The sequence below is a fragment of the Triturus cristatus genome, chromosome 3_2 (genome assembly GCF_964204655.1).
Source record: "Triturus cristatus chromosome 3_2, aTriCri1.1, whole genome shotgun sequence".
Classification (NCBI taxonomy): Eukaryota; Metazoa; Chordata; class Amphibia; order Caudata; family Salamandridae; genus Triturus; species Triturus cristatus.
Window position 1 is genome coordinate 998420310 of NC_140584.1, and position 13598 is coordinate 998433907.

Consider the following 13598-nt stretch of genomic DNA (forward strand, 5'->3'; position numbering starts at 1 on the left):
TGTGGCACGCGCGCACCACTCTTCTATTCTACCTTCTCAGCCATGCCGTGTCGGGGAAGGTAATGAGCCGCAGAGCCCCGAAAGTATATTTTCTATTTAGTTGTAAATGTTATGTTTTGTTTGCTGGGTGATTTGTAAGAACTGCTTTGTTTGCATGTAAAAAGTGTTTGCTACAACACCGAGGGGAACCTTGAAATTTCTTGCGGGCAAGATTAACTTGATGGTAGCGAGCACAACCTCCTTGTACGTGCTTTCACATGCAATCTTCTTTGACATGCGCTGGGCATTCTTCGGGTGAATCACGCCGCGTGTATATCCAGTTTCCCCGCTCCCTCCCTGCTTTTAAACCCTACGCTTCGAAAATCCCGGGCCCGTAGATGCTTTTGCAGCTTTTATTAGATTGCAAATCATACATCGACCAGACCGTCTATTCAGTCTGTTTGTATCTTATTCAGAATAAGATAGGAATAAGTTATTCCTGACCCTAGGAGCGAACATTAGCCCTTATCTGTGCCTGGCATGGGGTCCTGTTTCTGGGCTAGATTTAAAAGTTCCACAGAATGCGTCCCTTCCAGGGTTAATTAATAATTGACAGAGGTGACTTTCCCGAGCCCGCACTCCACGCCCTCAGTTCTACTGTTTTAGTATCAGTCAGTGCCTCCCCGCCCACTTGCTATGAAACTTGTCGGGAGCTACCATTCGTACTCGGCACAGGGGAGAAGCTTTGTTTCTATAGGGCTGCCTCAAGAAAATAAAACCAGCTTTCCTTAAAAGTGTTTCCTAAAGTCAGTAATTTCTGCCGTAGATAGTTTTCAGCTCACAGTGTGGGACGTGTTAAGATACTGTTACCGATGGAGTGGGCGGGCCCTCAGCTTTAGTGTCTCCGTCAATAACGCCGAGCAAATGTAACCTCAAGCAGACGGCCTCGCTGCAGGTATGACTGCTTCCAGGCACAGCAGCGTCCACTTCGTGGAGCACGCGAGGTCCCGGGGTGCTGGTGCTCTCCCCGAGGGGGGCGACTTCCGATTAAGCACCACGATGTAGGCCCCCCTCGCCTCTGCTCCATTTCACCTGCAGTTCTTGCATTTTACAATGTCCTCTGTGGAACCCGAGCATGAAGAAGAAAGCTTTGAATATGACTATGAACACGAAGGCAGGCCAGTGCACGGGGACACCCCTGAACAACTGGACTTTGTGGAAGAAGGTAAATGACGTAGTTGTGGAAATTCTAGACGCATTATTTAAAGTGATATTACAGTGTTAAGCAAACGATTGGATTTTTTAATCATTGGATGAGTGTACCAATTGTATTCAAAGCATCCCCTGAAAGTAACACAAACTGTCTTTCTCCGGGGCATTCCCTATATGATAGTGTGTGTTCAACCAGCTGCTGTTTGTGACGCTCCAAAACTGTGGAACGACCTCCCACTCCACATCAAAGCCTCCTCTCCTCTTAAATTCCTCACGAAGATTATGACCTGTGTTTTTTAATGAACCAACCTACCAAAGCCAGGGCCACGAAAACACCTGCTCAGCACCAGGACACCCTTGTGTGTGATACTGTGTTTTGGAAATACACATACAATAACATAACATTTGTGAGTTTGAACTTGGGCCTTCAGTTCCTTCACAGAGTTTGAGCTTGCAGTTATTACAGTAAATTTTATTATGTGATGGTGAAGAAATAACTCCATTTATAAAATGGAGTTCAGGTAGAAAGTGGCAAAGTTAGGTGATGTTTATAGAGGTGAGTGACTGGCTGTGCCCCCCGAAACATCCTTGCGGCAGTATGTGGCGTATAAGCAAAGAAAAACTAAACGATAACACTTTTTTTTATATTTATGCATTTTAAATTTGGCCTACATAGTAACTGTGCGATAAAGGCTTTTAGCAACAAATCTTATGTTTTTGTGCTATGTTGATTCTTCTCTTCTAATATCATTAACTTAGTAATAATGAATGATGCTGTATGTGTGTATCCGAGTAAAGTTTTCAGTACTCCTCCAGTGTCTCTGGGCTGCACCAAACACCCTCCCTTAGGATGGAGGGGCGGTTTATTTCTGATGGTCATTCACTTTTTGTCTTGCATTTCGTGCATTCTAGAGGTTAGTGGCCTAGTAATAGGTTGGTGTCAATTTGATATTGTTCGCCCATGTACACTGATGGACAATATCAAATTTGTGTCATGGTTTGTGCTTATACCCCAGTGTACATAAAACTTTGAATAAAGCATCTGTGCATTGCACAGGTGCTGACCCGGGGGCTTAGCACATCGCAGAAGATGTATAGCCGGCATCCTTCGCCAACATTTTCAGTGTGCAGCAATCTACTTTCAATAGTGTTTATCACAAGTGAAAAAGTGCTGACCCGAGCCTCTTTTATGCAAAAAAAATGTGTCTTCTCTAAAACCAATTTTCAGTTCATGAAAAAGTTTAGTATGATGTACAATTGGATCACTTGCCCGATTAGTAAAGTTCTCCTTTTCAGGTTTTTGTGGATGTTAATAGGTGGATTAAAATTAAATACATTTGCCTATAGTACTTTTCCATGACAATGAAGGAAATTATACACTGGGCATTTAAACACTGATAACTAAACACTTCCAAGGTACCAAAGGCGAGACCTATTGGCTATGCCAATGCTTGTTCAGTAAGAAATTGAGAGGGCGCAGGTCTAAAATAGGACGAAGACCTCTGTCAATTCTGGGCACCAGAAAGTAGTGTAAATAGCAGCCACAACTTACTGCTACTTCCGCCACGGTCTCTATAGCTCCCCTGACCAAGAGAGCCACCACTGCCTGTTGGAGTAAGGAAAGATGGCCCTCCTTCCGCATGTCGCAAGTAGGTGGCATGCGTGGAGGGATGGCCACAGAGGGGATGGAGTAGCCCCTTCAGACAATCTGGAGAACCCAGCGGTCAGATGTTATTGAGCTCCAGTGATGGCGTATTCTGCCTTCGACTGGTTGCCCATGATGGTCAGAGGGCAAACAAAAGTATTTTTCAGGTTGCAGTGGCTAGAGGGTATGGGGAGTATTTTGGGGTGGACTTGCTTGACCTTTGCTGCCTGACCCACGAGGTCTGCGGGTATGCATCCTCAACCCTGCTGAGGCTGGGAAGTTTGCGTGCCATGGTAGCTGGGCAGGTAGAGAAGCAGTTGGAAGTCCCTTACGTGGCTGTGAAAGGCAGACTGGAGTTGGTGAGGGGCCATTGAAAGGCCCAGGTACCTGACCATAGCTCTGTTATCCTGGAAGCACTCCAGGGCAGAGTCTGCCTTGTCTCTGAAGAGACGGGAGCCATCAGGGTATGTCCATAAGCGAGCTTGGACATCCCCTGAAAAAACAGCGGTCCTCAGCCAGACGTGGCGCCAGAAGGTCACAGACGAAGAAACCGATCAGCCTAGTGAGCTGCTCAAGTCCAGCCCACATCAAGTTGTGAACTTAGCTGTGTCTCACCTGCCAGCAGAAGCATGGGAGAGTATGGTCATGGCTCCTCCAGGAGTCTAGGCAGCACTTGTGCAACCGAATCCCAAAGTGAATGGGAGTAACGGCTCAAATGGCACGCAGTATTCACTGACCACAGTGCAAGGATGGCGACAGAAAACATTTTCTTGCCCAAGGTATTCAGCCTTTTGGATTCCTTATCCGGTGGGTGCTAGGGAATGCGCCAGGATTTACTTGGGAGTGGAGGCTTGGACCACCAAGCTCTCCCGGGTAGGGTGCTGGGTGAGGGAATTGAGGTCTCCTGGGGAAAGACAATGGCAGCATGTAATTGCCCAGTTCACAGGAGCCCATGTGCAGGGATTCGGGCAGTCCACGAGCAGGATGTCTGTGAGGGCTTTATTAAATTAGAGAAACGCTTCTGAGGGGGTAACTCCTGGCTGAAGCATCTCAGTCTAGACATTAGTCTTGACTGTCACTAAGGACAGGCTAAGGTACAAGACCTCGGACACCTCCCTCACCACCACAGCAAATAAGCCTCCGTCCTCCGTAGCCACGTTACGAGGAATCACCAAGCCAGTATCTGTGGAGGTCTCCAGTCCACTGGCACCCGTCAAATCCTCACACCAGGTGCTATCATTGGGGTTTAGGGGCTGGTATTCATAAGGGTTCAGTGGCCCCTCCCAATCTTCCCCAAGTAAGGCATCCACCAAATCCTCAAACCTTGTGTCATCATTGGGTTCTAGGGGCAGGTATTCATAAGGGTCCAGTGGCCTCTTCCAATCGTAAAGCATATATTTTCATATATTACGGGATGCACTCCTATTTCAACACGTATGAACCAAAGGTTTTTCATTATGTGCGTGCAGCTTGGTAAGGTGCCTAGCCCAAGTGACACCAGAGTCACCAAGAATCTGAGAAATGAGGCGCCATGTCGCCCCAACCAAACGGACTGCAGAATGAGCCACATTGGCGGTCATTGTAGTTAATTAATCCAGTTTTTCACAATGTTTCTCTATTGTTGTCTTGTGTCCGTGTTTTAATCACTTTCCCCACCAGGGAATGAGCGCCATTTTCCCAATCTTCTATTGTTCAAACTGTGCCCCTCTGGCCTCTTGTAAGAACATGACAAGAGCGTAGTTCATCAATGGCAGTGTTTATTCAATAAAAACCCTATGCATTTCGGGCATCACAGTGCCCTTCGTCAGGGATCACTATAAATAATCAAATGCATTGGGTTTTTATTTGACACGGCAAAGTCAAAGACCTTTTCGACTTCTTGCTTTTCTTCTTCTTGTGGGACTTACCAGAATGGGATCCCGGGACTTTTCTCTCATAGGGAACAAGACCATCGCGGCGTCGCACATTGAGCGGCAGAAAAAAGACAGCCAAAAATTGGCTGGGGTAGCTCTCTCGGGATCTACGCTGACGGACATAGAAAGAAATTAACTGAAGTCCACGCGCTAAGGGTGGCGCCTATATGGGCACCATGCATGTCACCTCTGCCGTGGACGACGCCACGCCGAGCCAAACAACGTCACCTTCCGGCCAGCAGAAGTACTGCTCAAGAAATATTTCCAGTTCCAGTCTGATGCCTGGGGATAATGCGAAGATTAGGAGTCTATGTGTAGAAGTCTCTATCTGATACACAGTTGAGTGGACCTGGATACTTTTTTCCCCAGACAATTTAGGTCGACTCCAGGAATGTGAGTACCGGATAAAGATGAAAGAGGGATTTGTTCCTGTTGGTAGTAAAGCCAGAAATATTCTCATTTCAATGAGGCAGGTAGTTAAATCTGAACTAGACAACTAGTGTCAGACTGGCATGATTGACCCTGTAGAGGGTACAGAGGGTGTTGAGAAAGGCCCATTAATGTAGCATGCAAACACTCTAGTGTGATATGCTTGCGCACAGATATCAGGAAACGTATTTTCCTGGTTGTAGGAAGACAATTACCATTTATACGTCCTGGTGCAGGGGGTGCAAAGTTGTACAATGAAACAGGCGTTGACCATTCTCATGAGGAGACCCCAGATCAAGGCATTATAATGGAAAACTAAATGAGAAGTTGTCTTTATATTGAGCTAAATTGTACAAAACAAACTTCTTTCTGGGAACCCTGGAAGAGTGTATGTTATGAGTGTAGATGAATGTAGTCTGGAATGAGTAATGGCGAGTCAAGTGGAGTGGTGAATTTTTATATTCATATTGATGTATAGTTTTGTACTGTATTGTCAAGTTGACTAATGAATTCAATGTTGGCTGTGCTTTATGAACCATACGAATACAAGAATGTAAAAATAATGAAAGATTTGTGGTTGTAAATTCAACAATGAAAAAAAATCTTTTTTTAATAAAAAGAAATGGGGTATTATATAGGATAATCAAAAATCAAATCTAATCCAATACTCAAGCCATTAGGAAGTTGGGAAATTGTGGTTGTCTGCCCCCAAGGGGGTGAGGGGGAAGATTTCACAATTTTTTAGGTTGAGCATTTGAGACCTATTGTATATTATTTAGTGTTTTTATGGTTTGTGTGCTTTGGAGATCAGCCCTAGGACTTGTCTGCTTCCGCTAAGGGACTTTTCTTTCTGATCAACTGACTAACTTTTTTGATAGAAAACGACCAGCAGAGATCAGTAAAATACCAGAATCACTTCAGCATTCTCTAGTTTTCAGTCCACAGAAATTGTCTTCCACGAGCACCCATAGACAATAAATCTTGTATTGTCAGTGATATGACTGAAGGCCCAGATTTTATATTAAAAACAGAGCATTGGACTATACCATTTCCCCCTGAGGGGCAGATCGGCTGATTTGTTTATTTGTAGGGCCACTAGTCCACCCAGATCTTTTTTTAATGTTGTTGAGCGGCCCCTTGGACAAGGGTCGCTTCCTTTTATGGGAGGATGATTGTGGTCATTTCTGCCCTCTTTGGGTGGCAGAATAGCAGTATGTTTTTAGGGCCATCTGTCCTCAAGGGGGGCAGAAGCCACTATCCACCTGCGGTTTTTTATTTTTTTTATTTTAGTGTTTGGGAGTGGCATCAAGGGCAAGGGTTGCTCAACTTTTATGGGGGTGACCATTTTATTTATACTCTTAGGCTCACCTACCCCTTAGCTTGGCTGGTGGATTGTGTGTGGGCTGGTGCATTATTTGCATATGTGATTTAATGTTTTTTTCTCCTTTTTATTCTAGTGTAAAGCTTTTGATTCCTGTTCGCGATTTCGACAGTGGTGTTCTGCAGTTTTGCGTAGTTGCATTTTTTTTGGTAAGAATTCTTTTTTTTGTTGTATATACTCCAAATTAGTATTTGCGTCATGTATGAATGACATTTTTTGTAAGTGGTGTCATAATGGCAGCTTATTTAGTTAGTATTTTGTGCATGGAATTCTTTGTGATGTGTTTTGCATTGTCTTATGTGTAATTTTGTTTTCTCTTTCTTTTTTAGTGGGATATTGTTGATCCATACTTTGTCTGTGCAGAGTAGGTGGTGGTGAATGTATCTGCTTCTGGCAAGTGAGTGGTATCGTTTTGGAGTATATAGGTATTTATGATAAAGGTGCATTTTGTTTATTACTTATTTTACAAAGTGTTTGTTGTTGTTGACTTGTTTGACAAGTTACTTTTATTAGTAAGCAGTATGGCTAGCCGTAGAATGACTGCTCAGCAGGTGGTTGGTATGCTTCTTGAATCTTCCTCTGAGCAGGATTATGAGACTGACAGTGCCTCTGAGGGAGAGGAGGGAGGGGAAGATTCAGGCAGTGAGTTTTCTCTACACATGGAATCATCAGATGATGAAGGTACTCTCAGTGCAGATGAAGCTACTCTCAGTGCGGATGAAGTGCCTGTTTTAGAGGAGGATACTGTTGTGTCGATGGTGCAAGAGGCATCTGGATTGCAGCCTGAGGCTGCTAGGCTTCCTACTGGAAATGCTGGACTCTGGGTTGATCCAAACATGGTGCAGCTGGTGTTGCCTGCCTTTAGTGGTGATGCAGGGTGTAGAGTGGATTGTGAACATTTTTTGCCTATACAGTTTTTTCAGTTGTTTATGGATGATGTATTTTTGGGTGAGATTGTTGAGCAGACTAATTTGTATGCTGAACAGTTTTTGAGGGACAACAGTGACAAACTTAGGCCCCACTCTAGAACTACCCGGTGGACTCCCACAAATTTGGAAGAGATGAAGAAGTTTTTGGGTTTGACTTTATTGATGGGTTTGATAAGGAAGCCGTCCATGGCTTCATATTGGGAGGAATGAAATCAGGAACGTTTCCTTACCCAGAATCCCCTGCAAACCTCAATTTTAGCTGAAAAAAAAAATCACATTGTTCACACATTTTTGTGTGGGAAAGTTGTGGCATCACCGGGCTCACTCAAATTTCCCACCACCCAGCGTTCCCCTGGGTCTCCCGGTAAAAATGGTGCCTCACTTGTGTGGGAGGCCCAAGTACCCGCGACAGGCAAGGGCCCAAAACGTAGTGAGACGACATCAAAATTGCCTATCTCAAAACCACCTGGTTTTGCAAGGGGGGGTCACTTGAGTTTTTGGCCCGGTGCTCGGCGGCCATCTAGGGAAACCTACCAAACCCATACATTTCTGAAAATTAGACACCCGGGGGCTTCCAGGGACGTATGGCTTGCGTGGATTCCCCCAACGTTTCCTTACCCAGAATCCCCTGCAAACCTCAATTTTAGCTGAAAAAAAATCACATTTTTCCACACATTTTTGTGTGGGAAAGTTGTGGCATCACCGGACTCACACAAATTTCCCACCACCCAGCGTTCCCCCAGGTCTCCCGGTAAAAATGGTGCCTCACTTGTGTGGCAGGGCCAAGTACCCGCGACAGGCAATGGCCCAAAACATTTTTTGATAGGCAATGTTGATGTCGCATCACTACGTTTTGGGCCCTTGCCTGTCGCGGGTACTTGGGCCTCCCACACAAGTGAGGCACCATTTTTACCGGGAGACCTGGGGGAATGCTGGGTGGTGGGAAATTTGAGTGAGCCCGGTGATGCCAAAACTTTCCCACACAAAAATGTGTGAAAAATGTGAGAAAAATGTGATTTTTTCAGCTAAAATTGAGGTTTGCAGGGGATTCTGGGTAAGGAAACATTTGGGGGATCCACGCAAGCCATACCTCCCAGGAAGCCCACGGGTGTCTAGTTTTCAGAAATGTATAAGTTTGCTAGGTTTCCCAAGGTGCCCGCAGAGCTAGGGTTAAAAAACTACAGTTAGGCACTTTGCCAAAAAAGGGTCATTTTTCACTGCGATATTGAGGTGTTTGCGTTTTGCGCCGTTTCCTGTCGCGGGCACTAGGCCGACCCGCACAAGTGAGGTACCGTTTTTTTCGTAAGTCTTTGGGGAACGCGGGGTGGGTTGAAATTTGTGGATCCACGCAGATTCCGGAACTTTCCACCACAGAAATGTGGGGAAAATGTGTTTTTTTGGACAATTTTTTAGGTTTGTAAGGGATTCTGGGTAACAGACCCTGGTGGGAGGCAGTCAAGTCACCCCATCCTGGATTCCCCTGGGTGTCTAGTTTTCAAAAATGTATAGGTTTGCTAGGTTTCCCAAGGTGCCCACAGAGCTAGGGTTCAAAAACTAGAGCTAGGCACTTTGCCAAAAAAGGGTCATTTTTCACTGCGATATTGAGGTGTGACCACGTTGCGTTTTGCGCCGTTTCCTGTCGCGGGCACTAGGCCGACCCGCACAAGTGAGGTACCGTTTTTCTCGTAGGACTTTGGGGAACGCTGGGTGGGTGGAAATTTGTGGATCCACGCAGATTTCGGAACTTTCCACCACAGAAATGTGGGGAAAATGTGTATTTTTTGACAATTTTTTAGGTTTGCAAGGGATTCTGGGTAACAGACCCTGGTGGGAGGCAGTCAATTCACCCCATCCTGGATTCCCCTGGGTGTCTAGTTTTCAAAAATGTATAGGTTTGCTAGGTTTCCCAAGGTGCCCGCAGAGCTAGGGTTCAAACACTACAGCTAGACACTTCGCAAAAAAAGGGTACATTTTCATTGTGAAAATGTGGTGTGTTCACGTTGGGTTTTGAGCCATTTCCTGTCGTGGGCACTATGCCTACCCATACAAGTGAGGTACCAATTTTATTGGGAGACTGACTTAGGGTAATTTAGATTTGTAAAGCAACTGTTATTACTTATTGATGTTTGATGCATTTCTGCCTTCCAAATGAAAGACATTGTGTGAAAAAGAAGTCATTTTGAAAAATGACCGATAATTCTCATGCTAGTATGAGTATTCCCAATTTCGAAAATGTGCAAATATGTACTGTTTCTAAACTCGATAATTTGTTCCCATTTCAGAAATACATAGGTGTCTTTCAAACCGATTTTTCCATGTATACATTTTCCCACAATAATTGCTATATATCCGGAACATAATAAAAAACCATTGCAAATTGCTGCTCAGTTTTTGACTCTGGGTTCGTCTGGTTCTTGGTGAACCTACAAGTTCTATATATCCCCACAACCAGGAAGATCCAGCGGATGTAACGGTATATTGCTTTCAAAGAGCTATCATAATTAGAAGAAGTTACAGGTAAAAACGTTGACACAAAAGGCTGTTTTTTTCAACTAATTTTCATTTTTTCCTATATTTAACTGTTAGTTTCTATAAAGAAACCTTGATGGATCTGCACAAATGACCCCTTGCTGAATTCAGAATTGTGTCTACTTTTCAAAAATGTATAGCTTTCCAGGATCCATTATTACTTTTAGACCCATTTCTACCATTAACTGGAAGGAGGTTGAAAGCACAAAAAATAGCAAAAATAGGCTATGTCCCAGAAAAATGCCAAAACTGGGTAAAGAATTTTGGTTTTCTGACAACATTCTGTCATTCCCTAAAAGCTGTGAAAATTGTGATTTCAGCCCCACAAACCCTTTTTTGATACCATTTGCAGAGAAAAACCCAGACGCTTTCATTTGCAGCCCGTTTTTCCCATTTTTCAAAAAAAAAAAAAAAATGTTGCTGTATTTTGGCTAATTTCTGGGACCCCTCCAGAGGAATCCACAAACCCTGGGTACCTTTAGAATCCCCATGATGTTGGAAGAAAAGGACGCAAATTTGGCGTGGATACCTTATGTGGTCAAAAAGTTACAGGGGCCTAAGCACACTACCCCAAATAGCCCAAAAAAGGCATAGCACAGGAAGGGGGGGGGGGGGGAGGGGGGGGGGGTATTGGGGCCTAGCAGCGAAGGGGTTACTCCTTATATAAAGCAGGTTTGGTATGTTTCAGTAGGATTCAGGATTTCCCTCTGTTTTGACAAAAAAAAAGTCAAGTATCTGTTGTCTCTTACCATCTCGTACTCTTCGGGGTCAGCAGACATCCCACGCATTCCATAACGGTGGGCATCTTTAGAGAGGCGGTTGGAAAACTCTTCACCTGTTCCAGTTTGAGAGCCATAAAATACCACAATGTTTTTTCCCTGGAAAGAAGGACATAGCATGTTATTTTAACAAACTGGGGCCTATTCACAAACTGCAATGAGACGCTACAATAGAATTATAAACGTACTGCAAAATGCTATTCAGAAACTACATGAATAGGCCTACGACTGCTCCTGTCCTCTGGACCGGACTGGGACTCAAATAGGCCCGAGTAACAAATTAAAATGGCCCCATTAGAGAATTAAATAGCCCCCAAAAAAACTGACCCATGTTTGCAAATTGTAGTTTTGAATTTGTGAAGATGTTGTATAAGCGTTCTGCTAGTATTTAAGACTGCATGAATTTGAGCTTGCTGCAGGCAATGTTTGTGACGATACCAGTGAAATGAACAGTAAAAACTAGCCCAGCAGACCGTAAAACAGGCTCACAATCACCCCCCAAAAATGGCCCATACACTTACTTGTCAGACCAGCCCACCAGGCAGTGCCAGATTGTCCTTTAGACTAATCCGATCCCGCCTTTCCTAAATTTTTCTGTGCAGATATCTCACCCTTGACAGCACAGTCTCCACACACGTTGCTATACGTATTGGTAGTAAATATATGAGGGGGGGTGGTCTGGCTGGGAAATGGGGAATATATATCACAAAGGAGGGAGTTAGAGAAGAGTAAGGACAGGTTATAGGGGAGGACTAGGTAACGACATCCAGCCACCCACAAAAGAGTAAGCCCACTCCTATTCACAAAGTACACTTTTATAGTTCCTACTAGGAAAAAAAAGGAATCAAAATGTACTCCAACACGGAGCTAGAGAAAATCCAGGCGTGCAACGCCCATTGGGCTCAAAGGGCTAAAATTCTGGCCAATAGACTTTTGCCATGGATCACCCAGTTGGTACATCCCGACCAATGCAGCTTTATTCCCAGCCATAAAATGCTTATGAACTTGACACTATTCAAACGTGTGCTACATACGACGACTGACTCAAACCTAGAGGGTGCCCACGTGGCCCTAGATATAGAAAAACCATTTGACACATTAGATTGGATAATATGCTACAGATTTTAGGAAAAAAAAAAGAACGCCGCGTTGAACCCAAATTTAGAGGATGTTATACGAAAGTCTACCAGGGTATGCTCGGGTGGCCTGGTTTAAAATAGCTGATTGGTGGGGAGAGGTACTAGGCAGGGGAGCCTGCTCTCAACCCAGTTGTTTTCCCTGGTGGTGGAGCCTTTAGCAAGACACCTGCATGAGCATATTAGGAATTTCCATAGGGGACACAACACATATATTAATGTATGCCAATTATATTTTCCTATTCGTGACCCAACTGCAGATTTCAGTCCTCATGTTGTTTGAGACGCCGGCTATGTTTGGTAACATTTCTACAAGAAGGTGAGGGTCCTCTGTGGGCTATGCCCCCTCAGTGGAATTTTGGAACACCCTGCCAGTTTCTGTGATGGGTCGGATTGCCAATATAGTGCTTCTCCCACGCTACTTGTTCACCTTACAGAACTCGGAGTGCCCGATCCTCTGGTCGACATTTAAGGAACTGGTTATGCTGTTGCTATCACAGGTGTGTTCTGGGAAGAGGAGCAGGGTACAGTTACCCCTTTAAAAAAAAGACATAGAATAGAGAGATGACTAGGATTGCTATACTTAGAACTGTGCTATACAGCTGCTCAGCTTCAGCATGCGGCCTATTGGTTTAAAGAGGGTAATAATTGGGAAAATGAACTGCTGCAGGACACACATAACCCTGTCTCCTGTGCACTTGATGCAAGAGAGGAATCAACCATTGAAGTCTCCACATGTGGTGTGAATGTTGGCATGTGCATGCAAACTGGCTGTAAAATATTTCCTAAAATGTCCCCTTTTCTCCATTGCCTATATGGTGGGTGAAATGACATTAAACATGTATATGTCACAAAGGAGGATGTGTTGAGATGGAAGACCTGTACCCATTACATTTGGAGAAGCACGTGACACATTTGAGATTGGTTGTGGGAAATTCCTTCAATTTGCAAAACTAACAAATACTGTTAAAGAAATATGGATCGACTTTCCAGCAATGTTATCTGTGTCTGATACGCTTGAGGTGTTGCAGGAGAAGGGCTGAGGTTGAAAATGGATATCATGCCTATATAAAGCCATTAATACAGACAAGATTATTCACTCCCTGGAACCCCCTCCCACTCTTTCCCACTGAAGGTTAGATTGCATCTTCAGGAATCCCTCCCGGACAAATAATGGCAGACATGTGCACAGGTACAGCTGATAGCCAGTAATGCCCAATTTAGGCGGTCTCATTTCCACATCCTGCACCCTACTTAACTTGTCCCCACGCAGCTCCATAAGATATTCAACAATAGAGCCACTGCTTGCCTCTGATGCAATGAGAACGAGGCCACATTCTTGCACATAAAATAGAAATATGGGTCTACACTAAACTACGGTGAAGGTATGGGGGTGATATTGTAGAGTGACTAACATTAACACTGATGTTTCATTAAAAGATTGTGTGTTCGGTATTATCCCCAAACCCAAGCGGGTTAGGAGGTCTCATAAGTTTGTCACCCGAAGAATTGCAATTTACTTGCTATCATCAAGGCCACCTATGGTGAGTACGTGGAAGGGGACATGACTGAGTGGGCATTGGCAGAGGAATGACTATTAAAAGACGTCAGAATAGATAAGAATACAGTGGATAACAGTGTGGTGGGGCAAAAAGATTAACTATAC

General features: G+C 44.3%; 1 protein-coding gene across 3 annotated transcripts in view; it reads right to left on the reverse strand.

Moving 5' to 3' along the window:
- The window catches only part of POR (cytochrome p450 oxidoreductase), a 624051-nt gene that overhangs the window by 304170 nt on the left and 306283 nt on the right, over window positions 1-13598 (reverse strand). For all 3 annotated transcript variants that reach the window (XM_085649617.1, XM_085649618.1, XM_085649616.1), the window contains one exon: window positions 10767-10895. In XM_085649617.1, the coding sequence (XP_085505743.1) occupies window positions 10767-10895 (129 nt within the window). The remainder of the gene's footprint in view (window positions 1-10766; window positions 10896-13598) is intronic.